Source organism: Lotus japonicus, chromosome 2 (assembly GCF_012489685.1).
Source record: "Lotus japonicus ecotype B-129 chromosome 2, LjGifu_v1.2".
Classification (NCBI taxonomy): domain Eukaryota; kingdom Viridiplantae; phylum Streptophyta; class Magnoliopsida; order Fabales; family Fabaceae; genus Lotus; species Lotus japonicus.
In genome coordinates this window covers 78,333,974-78,346,931 of record NC_080042.1, presented here as the reverse complement: position 1 = coordinate 78,346,931, position 12,958 = coordinate 78,333,974, and the positions used below count along the sequence as shown (strand labels likewise).

Here is a 12,958-nt window from a genome sequence, read left to right as displayed (position 1 = left end):
TGATGCAGATGGCAAAAAGATCCCAAGGTCAGAGATGTCTGCAGATCAAAAGAAGCTGTACTCACAACATCATAAAGCAAGAGCAATTCTTCTAAGTGCTATCTCCTATGAGGAGTACCAGAAGATTACAGATCGTGAGTTTGCTAAAGGCATTTTTGATTCTCTGAAGATGTCTCATGAAGGAAACAAGAAAGTCAAAGAATCAAAGGCATTGTCTTTGATCCAAAAGTATGAATCCTTCATCATGGAGCCAAATGAGTCCATTGAAGAAATGTTCTCCAGATTTCAACTGCTTGTAGCTGGCATACGTCCTCTCAACAAGAGCTACACAACAAAAGATCACGTCATAAGGGTCATCAGGTGTCTTCCTGAAAGTTGGATGCCTTTGGTGACTTCAATAGAGCTCACGAGAGATGTTGAGAATATGAGTTTAGAAGAACTCATCAGCATTTTGAAATGCCATGAGCTGAAGCGCTCAGAGATGCAAGATCTGAGGAAAAAGTCCATAGCCTTGAAATCCAAATCTGAAAAGGCTAAGGTTGAGAAGTCAAAGGCTCTTCAAGCTGAAGAAGAAGAATCTGAAGAAGCATCAGAAGATTCTGATGAAGATGAGCTGACTCTGATCTCCAAGAGACTCAACCGCATCTGGAAGCACAGGCAGAGCAAGTTCAAAGGCTCTGGAAAGGCAAGAGGAAAGTCTGAATCCTCAGGTCAGAAGAAGTCATCAATCAAGGAAGTCACTTGCTTTGAGTGCAAAGAATCAGGGCACTACAAAAGTGACTGTCCAAAATTGAAGAAGGACAAGAAGCCAAAGAAGCACTTCAAGACCAAGAAGAGTCTGATGGTGACATTCGATGAATCAGAGTCAGAGGATGTTGACTCTGATGGTGAAGTCCAAGGACTCATGGCTATTGTCAAAGACAAAGGAACAGAGTCAAAGGAAGCTGTTGACTCTGACTCAGAATCAGAAGGAGATCCAGACTCTGACGATGAAAATGAGGTATTTGCTTCCTTCTCTACCTCTGAACTGAAACATGCTTTGTCTGATATCATGGATAAGTATAACTCCTTGTTGTCTAAGCATAAGAAGCTGAAAAAGAACTTATCTGCTGTTTCTAAAACTCCTTCTGAACATGAGAAAATCATATCTGATTTGAAAAATGATAACCATGCTTTAGTTAATTCTAACTCTGTGCTTAAGAATCAAATTGCAAAGTTAGAAGAAGTTATTGCCTGCGATGCCTCTGATAGTAAGCATGAATCTAAGTATGAAAAATCTTTTCAAAGATTCCTGGCTAAAAGCGTAGATAGAAGCTTAATGGCTTCAATGATCTATGGTGTAAGCAGAAATGGAATGCATGGCATTGGCTATTCTAAACCAATTAGAAATGAGCCTTCTGTGTCTAAAGCTAAATCCTTGTATGAATGCTTTGTTCCCTCTGGTACCATATTGCCTGATCCTGTACCTGCTGAAGTTGCTAAAAACCCTCTTAAAAAGGGATCTTTCTCTATGACTAAATATCATGCAAATATTCCTTTAAAATATCATGTTGAGACACCCAAGGTGATCAGAACCTTTGGGGTAACTAACAAAAGAGGACCCAGAAAGTGGGTACCTAAGGACAAGATTATCTATGTTGCAGATATCCTTGATAGCTCCACTGAAACACCAATCATGGTATCTGGACAGTGGATGCTCGCGTCACATGACGGGAGAAAAGCGTATGTTCCGAGAGCTGAAACTTAAGCCTGGAGGCGAAGTTGGCTTTGGAGGAAATGAAAAGGGTAAAATTATTGGTACTGGTACTATTTGTGTAGATAGTAGTCCATGCATTGATAATGTTTTATTGGTAGACGGCTTAACACATAACTTATTGTCTATAAGTCAATTAGCTGACAAGGGTTATGATGTTATATTCAATCAAAAGTCCTGCCGGGCTGTAAGTCAGATCGATGGCTCTGTTCTGTTTAACAGCAAGAGGAAGAACAACATTTATAAGATCAGATTATCTGAGTTGGAGGCTCAGAATGTGAAGTGCCTTCTGTCTGTTAATGAAGAGCAGTGGGTATGGCATAGACGGTTAGGGCATGCCAGTATGAGAAAGATTTCTCAGCTGAGCAAGCTAAACCTTGTCAGGGGCTTACCCAATCTGAAGTTCGCTTCAGACGCTCTTTGTGAAGCATGTCAGAAAGGCAAATTCACAAAAGTCCCTTTCAAGGCAAAGAATGTTGTCTCAACCTCAAGGCTGTTAGAACTTCTGCATATCGACCTGTTTGGACCAGTGAAAACTGAGTCTATAGGTGGCAAGAGATATGGGATGGTTATCGTTGATGACTATAGTCGCTGGACATGGGTAAAGTTTCTAACCCGCAAGGATGAGTCTCATGCTGTGTTCTCTACCTTCATTGCTCAAGTGCAAAACGAGAAGGCTTGTAGAATTGTGCGTGTCAGAAGTGACCATGGTGGAGAGTTTGAGAATGACAAGTTTGAGAGTCTGTTTGATTCCTATGGAATTACACATGATTTCTCTTGTCCCAGAACTCCTCAACAAAATGGTGTTGTTGAGAGGAAGAATAGAACTCTTCAGGAGATGGCTAGAACCATGCTCCAAGAAACTGGCATGGCTAAGCACTTTTGGGCAGAGGCAGTAAATACAGCATGTTACATTCAGAACAGAATCTCTGTGAGACCAATTCTGAAAAAGACTCCTTATGAATTGTGGAAGAACATAAAACCCAACATTTCTTATTTTCATCCTTTTGGCTGTGTTTGTTATGTTCTCAATACTAAGGATAGATTGCATAAATTTGATGCTAAATCTTCTAAGTGTCTATTACTTGGTTATTCTGATAGATCTAAAGGTTTTAGATTTTATAATACTGATGCTAAGACTATTGAAGAATCTATTCATGTTAGATTTGATGATAAGCTTGACTCTGACCAGTCAAAGCTAGTTGAAAAGTTTGCAGATTTAAGCATTAATGTTTCTGACAAAGGCAAAGCTCCAGAGGAAGTTGAGCCAGAGGAAGATGAACCAGAGGAAGAAGCTGGTCCCTCTAACTCACAAACTCTGAAGAAGAGCAGAATCACTGCAGCTCATCCTAAGGAATTGATTCTGGGCAACAAAGATGAACCAGTCAGAACCAGATCTGCCTTCAGACCCTCTGAAGAGACCTTGCTGAGTCTGAAAGGATTGGTGTCCTTAATTGAACCCAAGTTCATAGATGAAGCTCTTCAGGACAAGGATTGGATTCTGGCCATGGAAGAAGAATTGAATCAATTCTCCAAGAACGATGTTTGGAGCTTAGTGAAGAAGCCTGAGAATGTCCATGTTATTGGAACGAAATGGGTATTCAGAAACAAGCTAAATGAGAAAGGAGATGTAGTCAGAAACAAGGCAAGGCTAGTTGCTCAAGGCTACAGCCAGCAGGAAGGAATAGACTACACTGAAACATTTGCTCCAGTAGCAAGACTGGAGGCAATCAGACTATTGATTTCTTTCTCAGTAAATCACAACATAGTTCTACATCAGATGGACGTAAAGAGTGCCTTCCTAAACGGTTATATCTCAGAGGAAGTCTATGTTCATCAACCCCCAGGTTTTGAAGATGAAAAGAAACCAGACCATGTGTTCAAATTGCAGAAATCACTCTACGGTCTGAAGCAAGCTCCCAGAGCATGGTATGAGAGACTTAGCTCATTCCTTCTGGAGAATGAGTTTGTAAGGGGTAAAGTAGATACAACTCTCTTTTGCAAGACTTATAAAGATGATATCTTAATTGTGCAAATTTATGTTGATGATATTATATTTGGTTCTGCTAATCAATCTCTATGCAAAGAATTTTCTGAGATGATGCAGGCTGAATTTGAGATGAGTATGATGGGAGAATTAAAGTACTTTCTGGGAATACAAGTTGATCAAACACCAGAAGGAACATATATCCATCAGAGCAAGTACACTAAGGAACTTCTGAAGAAGTTCAATATGCTGGAATCTACAGTGGCCAAGACTCCAATGCATCCAACATGCATTCTGGAAAAAGAAGATATAAGTGGTAAAGTATGTCAGAAGCTCTTTCGTGGCATGATAGGTTCACTTCTGTACTTAACTGCATCTAGGCCAGACATACTATTTAGTGTTCATTTATGTGCTCGTTTCCAATCAGATCCAAGGGAAACCCACTTAACTGCTGTTAAGAGGATCCTAAGGTATCTGAAAGGCACCACTAACCTTGGCTTGATGTATAAGAAAACATCAGAGTATAAGCTTTCAGGTTATTGTGATGCTGATTATGCTGGAGATAGAACAGAGAGAAAAAGTACTTCTGGAAATTGTCAATTTCTGGGAAGCAATCTAGTCTCATGGGCAAGCAAGAGGCAATCAACCATTGCTCTATCAACTGCAGAGGCAGAATATATCTCAGCAGCAATATGCAGCACTCAGATGCTCTGGATGAAACATCAGCTGGAGGATTATCAGATCCTTGAGAGCAATATCCCAATCTATTGTGATAACACTGCTGCAATTTCGTTGAGCAAGAATCCTATCTTGCATTCAAGGGCAAAGCACATTGAGGTAAAGTATCACTTCATTAGAGATTATGTGCAGAAGGGCGTACTTCTTCTGAAGTTTGTTGATACTGACCATCAATGGGCAGATATCTTTACAAAGCCCTTAGCTGAAGATAGATTTAATTTTATTCTGAAAAATCTAAACATGGACTTTTGTCCAGAGTGAAGATAGATCAGAACCTCTGACTATGATACTTCTTGATCAGAAGATGTCTAGTCCAGAAGGTAACTCAATCAGAGTGTGTGTGCCCACTGGTACTGACTCTGAAGCTGAGACAACAACACGTGCGTCAGAATTTCTGATGCATAGTTCCTTGTGCCCGTGAGACAGTCTGTTGTGATTGCGTGTAGATATGCTTATCTCCTGTGTGTGATTGTGTATTTTACTGTTTCTGTCTATCTTTAATTTTCAACCGTTGATCTTAAAGTGCTTTTTGAATCAACAACGGTTATTTGATAAAACCCACTATACACACACGTTCTCTCTCACTTCCGGTTTTCACTCTCGCACTCCCTGCTTTTCAAAACCGCCTCCTTCGTGATTTCTCTCTCGATCTCTCTTCATCCTTCAAACTTCATCTTCTACCTCAAACCTTCAACCTCTTCAAAATGGTGAGACAAACCAGAAGATCTACTGCAGATGCACCTCAGTTCCCTCACATGGTAGTCGGGTTGGCAACGGGTCAACGGGGCTCTGAGAACCCAGCACAAGAACAAGCTCAAGCTCAAGAGGAGATTGTTCCTATTGCAGAACGGGGCTGTGCCGTTCACTGTGTATTTCCTCCTGAGGAACTCCAAGTCCTTGCAGAATGGAGATTCAACCTCGACAACTTGGCTGCAAATGGGTTTGATCTCCGTCCTGAAGTCCAAGCTCAAGGTTGGGGAAACTACTTCAATCGACTTCGAGGACCGGTGTATGAGAAGCTGGTAAAGGAATTCTGGAAGCACGCTGATTGTGATGACACTCAGGTGGTCTCTTACATACTGGGTAGGAAGATCATCATCACGGAGAAGTCATTCGTGAATCTGCTAGGTGCAGAAACTGCTCATGGGTATCGGTTCTCACTGACGGAATCGAAGCTGAAACCCAGAACCAAGGACATCGTCAACAAGGCCCTGTACACCACCTTCAAACCGGGCAAGACGAGCTACAAAGTGATGGACCTTCAACCCAAACTCAGGGTCTGGCACAAGATCCTGCTCAACTGCATCAATCAACGACCAAAGGGCAGTTCTCCAGACTACATCAACTTCAATCAGAAGGCGATGCTGTTCTTCATTCAAGACAAGGAGAAGATCTGCCTTCCCTACTTCCTGTTCTCCTATTTGAAGGAATGCATCCGGAAGTCTCGCACCACCTCCTCCATCAAGTCAGCCATCAAATATATCCCTTTTGGGAGGCTGATCTCAGACTTTCTCATTGAAAGCAACTTGGTGCAAGATTTGATCAATGCTGGTTGCACAGAGGACTTGAGCACAATTGTTAGCGATGTCTTCACTGCCAACTCTCTGAAGAAGATGGGTTTGGTCCAGAAGAAGATTGCTCCTGCTCATGAGGACACATCTTCTGAGATCAGAGGAAGAAGAATGCCTCTGAATGACTACCCTCTGTGGACTCAAGCAGACCATCCTGAAGCCATCAGATGCTATGTTGAAGACCTCAGGGCTCAAGGATTCGAGATTGACCTTGATGATTTCGTCAGCAGACTTCCACCAGCTCCAGAGTTTCCTTCTCCTCCCAAGAAGAAAACCAAGAGGAAGATGGTTCTGGACGAATCCTCAGAGGAATCTGATGTCCCTCTGGTCAAGAAGGCAAAGAGCAAGCCTGATGATGATGATGGTGATGATAGTGAGGATGGTCCTCCAAAGAAGAAGCAGAAGAAAGTCAGAATTGTGGTGAAGCCTACTCGGGTGGAACCAGCTGCTGCAGAGGTCAGAAGGACTGAACCTCCTGCCAGAGTGACTCGATCATCAGCACATACAAGTAAGCCTGCACTTACCTCTGATGATGATTTGAATTTATTTGATGCACTCCCAATTTCTGCCTTACTCCAACACTCTTCAAATCCCCTCACTCCTATTCATGAATCCCAGCCAGCCGCACAAACCACCTCTCCACCACATTCCCCAAGATCTTCATTCTTTCAACCTTCTCCTACTGAAGCACCACTCTGGAATTTGCTTCAGAACCAACCCTCTAGGTCAGAAGATCCAACCTCTCTCCTTACCATTCCATACGACCCATTAACTTCTGAACCCATCATCCCCAACCAACCAGAACCCAAACCAACAGAACCACAACCCAGAACGTCTGATCACTCTGCTCCCAGAGCATCAGCACATCCTGCTGTCAGAACCACGGATACAGACTCTTCATCAGCCTTCACACCTGTATCCTTCCCCATCAATGTCTTTGACTCTCCTCCCTCCAATACCTCTGAATCACTTAGAAAATTCATGGAGGTTAGGAAAGAGAAGGTATCTGCCTTGGAAGAATATTACCTTACCTGTCCAAGCCCTAGGCAATATCCTGGCCCTAGACCTGAACGTCTAGTTGACCCAGATGAACCTATCTTGGCCAATCCTATCCAAGAGGCAGACCCCTTAGTCCAACAGGCTCACCCTGTCCCTGACCAACAAGAGCCAATTCAACCAGACCCTGAACCTGAACAATCAGTATCTAACCAATCCTCGGTTAGATCACCTCACCCTCTGGTTGAAACTTCAGACCCTCACCGTGGAACCTCTGAACCCAATGCTCCCATATTTAACATTGGTTCTCCACAAGGTGTCTCTGAAGCTCATAGCAGCAATCACCCAGCCTCTCCTGCACCCAACCTCTCCATCATTCCCTATACTCACCTTCAACCCACATCTCTCTCTGAGTGCATCAATATTTTCAATCATGAAGCCTCCTTGAGGCTCCGCAATGTGCACGGTCAGACTGACCTCAGTGAGAATGCTGAAAATGTGGCTGATGAGTGGAACAATTTGAGCACTTGGCTGGTGGCTCAGTTTCCCGTTATGCTGCAGCTCCTGCATGCAGAGGGAAGTCAGAGCATTGAGGCTGCAAAGCAAAGGTTTGCTAGGAGGGTGGCTCTTCATGAACTCGAACAGAGAACCAAGCTTCTTGAAGCCATTGAAGAAGCCAAGAGACAGAAAGAACAAGAAGAAGAAGCTGCCCGTCAAGCAGCAGCTCAGGCTGAACAAGCCAGACTTGAGGCAGAACGTCTTGAAGCTGAGGCTGAGGCAGAGCGACTTGCACCAGTTCTGTTTACTCCTGCTGCTTCTGCTTCCATTCCAGAACCTCAAGCTGCTCAGAACGTTCCTTCCAGCTCTACTCCGACAAGCTCATCCAGACTCGACATCATGGAACAACGTCTTGACACTCATGAATCCATGCTGATTGAGATGAAGCACATGATGATGGAACTTCTGCGCCGTACTGACAAATCTTAGTTTTTTAGGATCTCTTCTTTTTCTTCCTTTTCCTTTTTATTTAACGTTGTTTTATTTAAACTCTGCTTATTTACTTACTTTAATTTGTTCATTTGTGATTCTATATGCATATATCTATATATATTTGTGGCACATATGTTTGCAAAACCTGTTTTATTCATAATTGTTCTATGTTTACATCATAACTCTTTCCATCATACATTATTCCCTATATCTAGAATGGAGGATCCTTCCTCATTCTTCTGCATTCTTGGCGCTGCTCCACTCTTTCCTTCTCCAGACGATCCAATGCATACTCTATGTTGCCAAGTTTGATGCTCAGATCATCTTTTTCTAGACTATCTTCTGTCGTCTTGAGTCTCTTTTCCACAGTCTCCTTCTCTTCCAGCAGATTCAGCTCCCGCTGGCAAAGCTTCTGAATCTCTTCCACGAAGCAGAGGAACTCCTTCAGATCTTTCTCCATCTCTGGACCAAGATCTTCTTCAAGCAGTGTCTTCGTCAGCTCTTGTATGGTCTTTGTACCATCGGGATGCCTAATATTGAGGAACATATCTTCCTCAAACGCCTTCCTTCTGAGCTCTTCTAATGCCATTCTGTATGATGCCATTTTTTTTTTTCTTTCTGAATATTATTCGAGGTGTGAAGCTTACCTTTCTCTCCAACGTTTTTATAGGCTTCACTTTCTCTCTGAAAGTTAATGCTCTTACAGTTTCTCGAGGTTAAGTACTTGGTAACTGACCCTTCTATTTCCTCACTTGACCGGTGGTAAACGTTCATCCCTTGCATTAACTCTTCTATTTATTATCGCCTCACTCTGATTCTTACATCGTCTTCATTTTCTTTCAACTTAGACCTTCTCTAAGGGGGAAGTACCTTGTACTTCAAGCTAAGTTTTTCACACCCCAAGCTTTTTGCTTATGACAAAAAGGGGGAGTAAACCCAGTTTTTGATGTATAAGATGTGTTAGTGTGACTTATTTTTCTTTTGGAGATTTTAAGAGTTCCACCTTCATGACCATAGATGTGTCACTGGGCAAATACAAGGAATACATTTCACTTCTTCTGAAGTGATTCTAAGTTGACTCTGATACCCAAGACTCTGATACCTTGTCCATGACTCTGATCACTTATGCGCTCTGATTATTCGTTTTTCATCTATGTCATAAGCTTTTCACTCTGAACTCTTATATGATTTAGCTCAGAATCTAGACTTTACTAACGTTTTCATCAAGTATTAGATTCAGGGGGAGCTAAGCTCAGAATCAAGCAGTGACTTGAATTCAGAATGAGCAAGATAAACTATTCACATCAGGATAAGTCTTATTCTATATCTCTAAACTCTGAGTGAATTCAGTTTAATGTTTAAGAATTGTTCATCAAAAATCTTAGTTTTGTCATCATCAAAAAGGGGGAGATTGTAAGATCAAGTTTTGATCTAGTAGTACAACTCTATGTTTTGATGATTACAAGTTAACCTTTTGATATGAACAATTGTGGTACTCTAACGTGTTTTTCTGAGTGTGCTATTTACAGGCTCTGACCCTGACTCAATTTCACACAAATCAGAAGCACTGTGTATAAAGGGTAACCCAAGCAACGCTTTCGCATTCACCATGTTCAGTATGAACAGTGGAAAAGCTTCAGAAGATCTGAAGCTATACAAACTCTGATGAGGACTCAGTCGCTAGAAGCTCTGATGATCCAGAAGTTCTGACAACCAAGAAACACTGAAGGTTCAGATGTTCCGATGGTGTAGAAGACTCTGAAGATCCAGAAGCTGAATAGTGGAAACTCTGAAGTCCAGAAGCAAGAAACTCTGAAGGCCATGTTCTTCCCTCTGAGTTCAGAATCAGAAGATACAATGGTCAGAGGATCTGTGCTTTCCCTCTGACTCTGATCAACCTGCTTCACAAGTTCCAATACGAAGCATTCCTCTGATCAGAAGTCTCCTAGGTTAAAAGGTCAAGTCGCTATCCAAGTACAAAAGCAAGTGTACCTTCCTGACGACCTACCTAACGTTCTCAGCCACAGCAGAAGCTGGATTTTCCAGAACTGCCCTCCAACGGTAGCATTTCCATGCAACGCTCAACCCTAATCCTTGGAGTATATATAGAGGCTGAAGATTGAAAGAAGCGGCTAGAAGAAGAAAAAATATACAAGAAGCAATACACACGCGCAAGACATATTCTAAGCTTTCTTTCATCTTGTAATTTATTTTAGTTTACACTCAGCTTATTCAGAAGCAAACCCTTGTAAACACCAACCTCAAACAGTTGTTTGATTTTTCCTTTAGGAGATCAAGGTTGATCGGATCCTAGAGAAGACTAAGAGAGTGAATCTTAGTGTGAGCTAAGTCAGTGTAATTGTTAGTCACTTGTAGGTTTCAAGTGCAGTTGTAACTCTTACCTGATTAGTGGATTGCCTTCATTCTAAGAAGGAAGAAATCACCTTAACGGGTGGACTGGAGTAGCTTGAGTGATTTATCAAGTGAACCAGGATAAAATCCTTGTGTGCTTTTCTATCTCTATCTTTTGCACTTAGTTCTCGAAAAGATTTGTTAAAATCTTTAAGGTGGTAGTTTTTGTACTGAAAACGTTATTCAAACCCCCCCTTTCTACCGTTTTTCATACCTTCACCAGATCGTGTAGAGTCCTCTCTTTATCTCTAGTCACCAAAGGTAATCACTTTCTCTCCCAAACCCATTGCATTGTCTTGATTCTATACGATGTCACTCAAGAGTGTCTCTTGCTTTTGACATACAAAAGAATTAAGTTGGGGGGTTTGAAGTTGCATCTGTTATGGTGAGGTTGTCCTTCACCCTTTCAATTGGTTGGGTTCTATGTGCCTTTAGATTGTAGGGCTTGGGTGACTATCCATTGGAATTTAAGGCTTAATGTTTTTGACCCCCCTCACCTGAAGAAAAGAAAACACGCCTCTTCTCAATTCATTTATCGCTCGTTCTGCAACTGATCAAGGTATGACCATATATACCTTATATATATATGTGTTCTTATGTAAGCCTATGAGACTTATATATCATCTGGAGTACTTTATCATCGTTAATTAGTTCATGACTTCATGTTAATTAAGTCTAATCTTATGATGGTTTTTCTAATGTCTCCTTAATTTTTCTTTTTCTATTTGGCTTATCTTGCAACTTATTCGTGGGAACCACTTGCTGATTAATTATGTCCAATGTAGTTTTAATTTGATAGATTGAGAAATATGGATCGGGAATGGATGTCTGCCAGTCGTTTGTCTCAGGAATATGAGGATGGAGTGAAAATGTTTATTAGGTTTGCAGTTGAGCATGAAGAAGACCCTACCAAAATCGTATGCCCTTGCTTAAAATGTTGTTTTGCAAAGCGAATTAGTGCGGCTGATTTGGAAGATCATTTGATAATGTATGGAATTGATCAAAGTTATAAATGTCGGACAAGGCATGGTGAGACAAGATGCAAGGGTAGTGATCCGGGAAATATTGAAAATCATGCTGCAGCTGATGCCAACGCAAATATATATGAAGACGACCAAATGGAAGAATTTGCAAAAGTAGTTGAAGAAGACCTTCGAGATTGTCCTGAAATGTTTGAGAGGTTGGTAAGCGATTCTGAGAAGCCGTTGTATGATGGTTGTACAAAGTACACAAGATTGTCGACAGTGTTAAAGTTGTATAACTTGAAAGCGAGCAATGGATGGTCTGATAAGAGCTTCACGGAGTTACTTGCACTTCTGAAAGATATGCTCCCGGAGAATAATGTCTATAGTAGGCTTTTCTCTACTTCAAATTGAAGATTTACATGGTAGTGTGGCTTGTGGTTGATGGCTATGGTGATATAGAAGTTGTGCTAACAAGCATCCATGCGTTAGCTTTCGTTTTCTCTAGGTTTAGTTTGTGTTTTTGTATATATTTGGGGTTGTCTAGTTTTTTTTGTTGACTTGCTTGGGAAGGAAAAGAGTACTATTTTTCCTTGACTAGGGTTTTTCCCACTGGGTTTTTCCTAGGAAGGTTTTAATGAGGCTCTGTAGACATTTCATGTGGTGTTGGATTTGTTTGTTCCCTTCTTCATGAGAGAGTTGTTCTCATGAAGTTTTTTCTATTAATAATATTTTTTATTACAATTTATTTGTTTAGTGGGAAACAAATTTAGGATTTGTTTTATGTCTCAAGAATATAGAAGTATATATATGCTTGAGTACAATGCAAAAAGTATATATCCAATTTAAAACTAAGCTTTTCATTCTAAAACGTTTTTTTTTTAATTTAAGCGTTGTAGCATGTCACATCCTACAACGCTTTTCCAAAAATATGTTGTAGTTCATTTCTTTATCACCACGCTTTCTAAACTTAAGCGCTGTAGGATGTCTTATTCTACAACGCTTTTCTAAAATTAAGCGTTGTAGGATGTCTCATTCTACAACGCTTTTCTAAAATCAAGCGTTGTAGGAAGTCTCATGCTACAACGCTTTTCTAAAATCAAGCGCTGTAGGAAGTCCCATGCTACAACGCTTCTTCAGAAAATACGTTGTACTATATTCATATATTACCACATTTTATAAACTTAAGCGTTTTAGTATGTACCATGTTCTACAGCGCTTGTTAAAAAAAGCGTTGGACAGTACTACAGCGGTACAAGCTACAGCGCTTCATAAGCGCTGTAGAACTGAAAAAATAAGCGCTTTAAAATGCAATTTCTGGCGTAGTGTGTCTTGATCTTCCCTTAGTCTTCCTGCTTCTTGTTGCTGCCTGTGCCTTTCCTACTCTGGTTCTTGGTTAGCTTCTGTTTGATTGGTTTGGGTGTCTGCTGGGAACTCGAAATCTTCACCTCCACTTTGCTGGCTTGCTGATTTTGTGGATCTGTTTCATTAGGGTCATCTTCCTGTGGTGTGATGTCAACTGCGTGCTGCATTTTCTTGGCTTTCTCCC

At 41.2% G+C, this 12,958-nt stretch overlaps 1 protein-coding gene across 2 annotated transcripts; it reads left to right on the top strand.

The window, feature by feature from the left end:
* The first annotated feature begins 10,665 nt into the window (after positions 1–10,665).
* LOC130735722 (uncharacterized) lies at positions 10,666–12,094 on the top strand. 2 transcript variants are annotated; one of them, XM_057587628.1, is made up of 2 exons: positions 10,666–10,708; positions 10,883–12,094. In XM_057587628.1, the coding sequence occupies exon 2, from the start codon at positions 11,257–11,259 to the stop codon at positions 11,821–11,823; it is 567 nt and encodes a 188-aa protein (XP_057443611.1). In that variant the 5' UTR covers positions 10,666–10,708; positions 10,883–11,256; the 3' UTR covers positions 11,824–12,094. The 2 variants fall into 2 exon arrangements, with proteins under 2 accessions (XP_057443611.1, XP_057443610.1); XM_057587627.1 differs by having other exon boundaries at positions 10,672–11,006; positions 11,233–12,094.
* The last annotated feature ends 864 nt before the right edge of the window (positions 12,095–12,958 follow it).

Excerpts from the sequence above, each read along its gene's own strand:
- LOC130735722 (XM_057587628.1), top strand. The coding sequence starts at position 11,257 with ATGGATCGGGAATGGATGTCTGCCAGTCGTTTGTCTCAGGAATATGAG.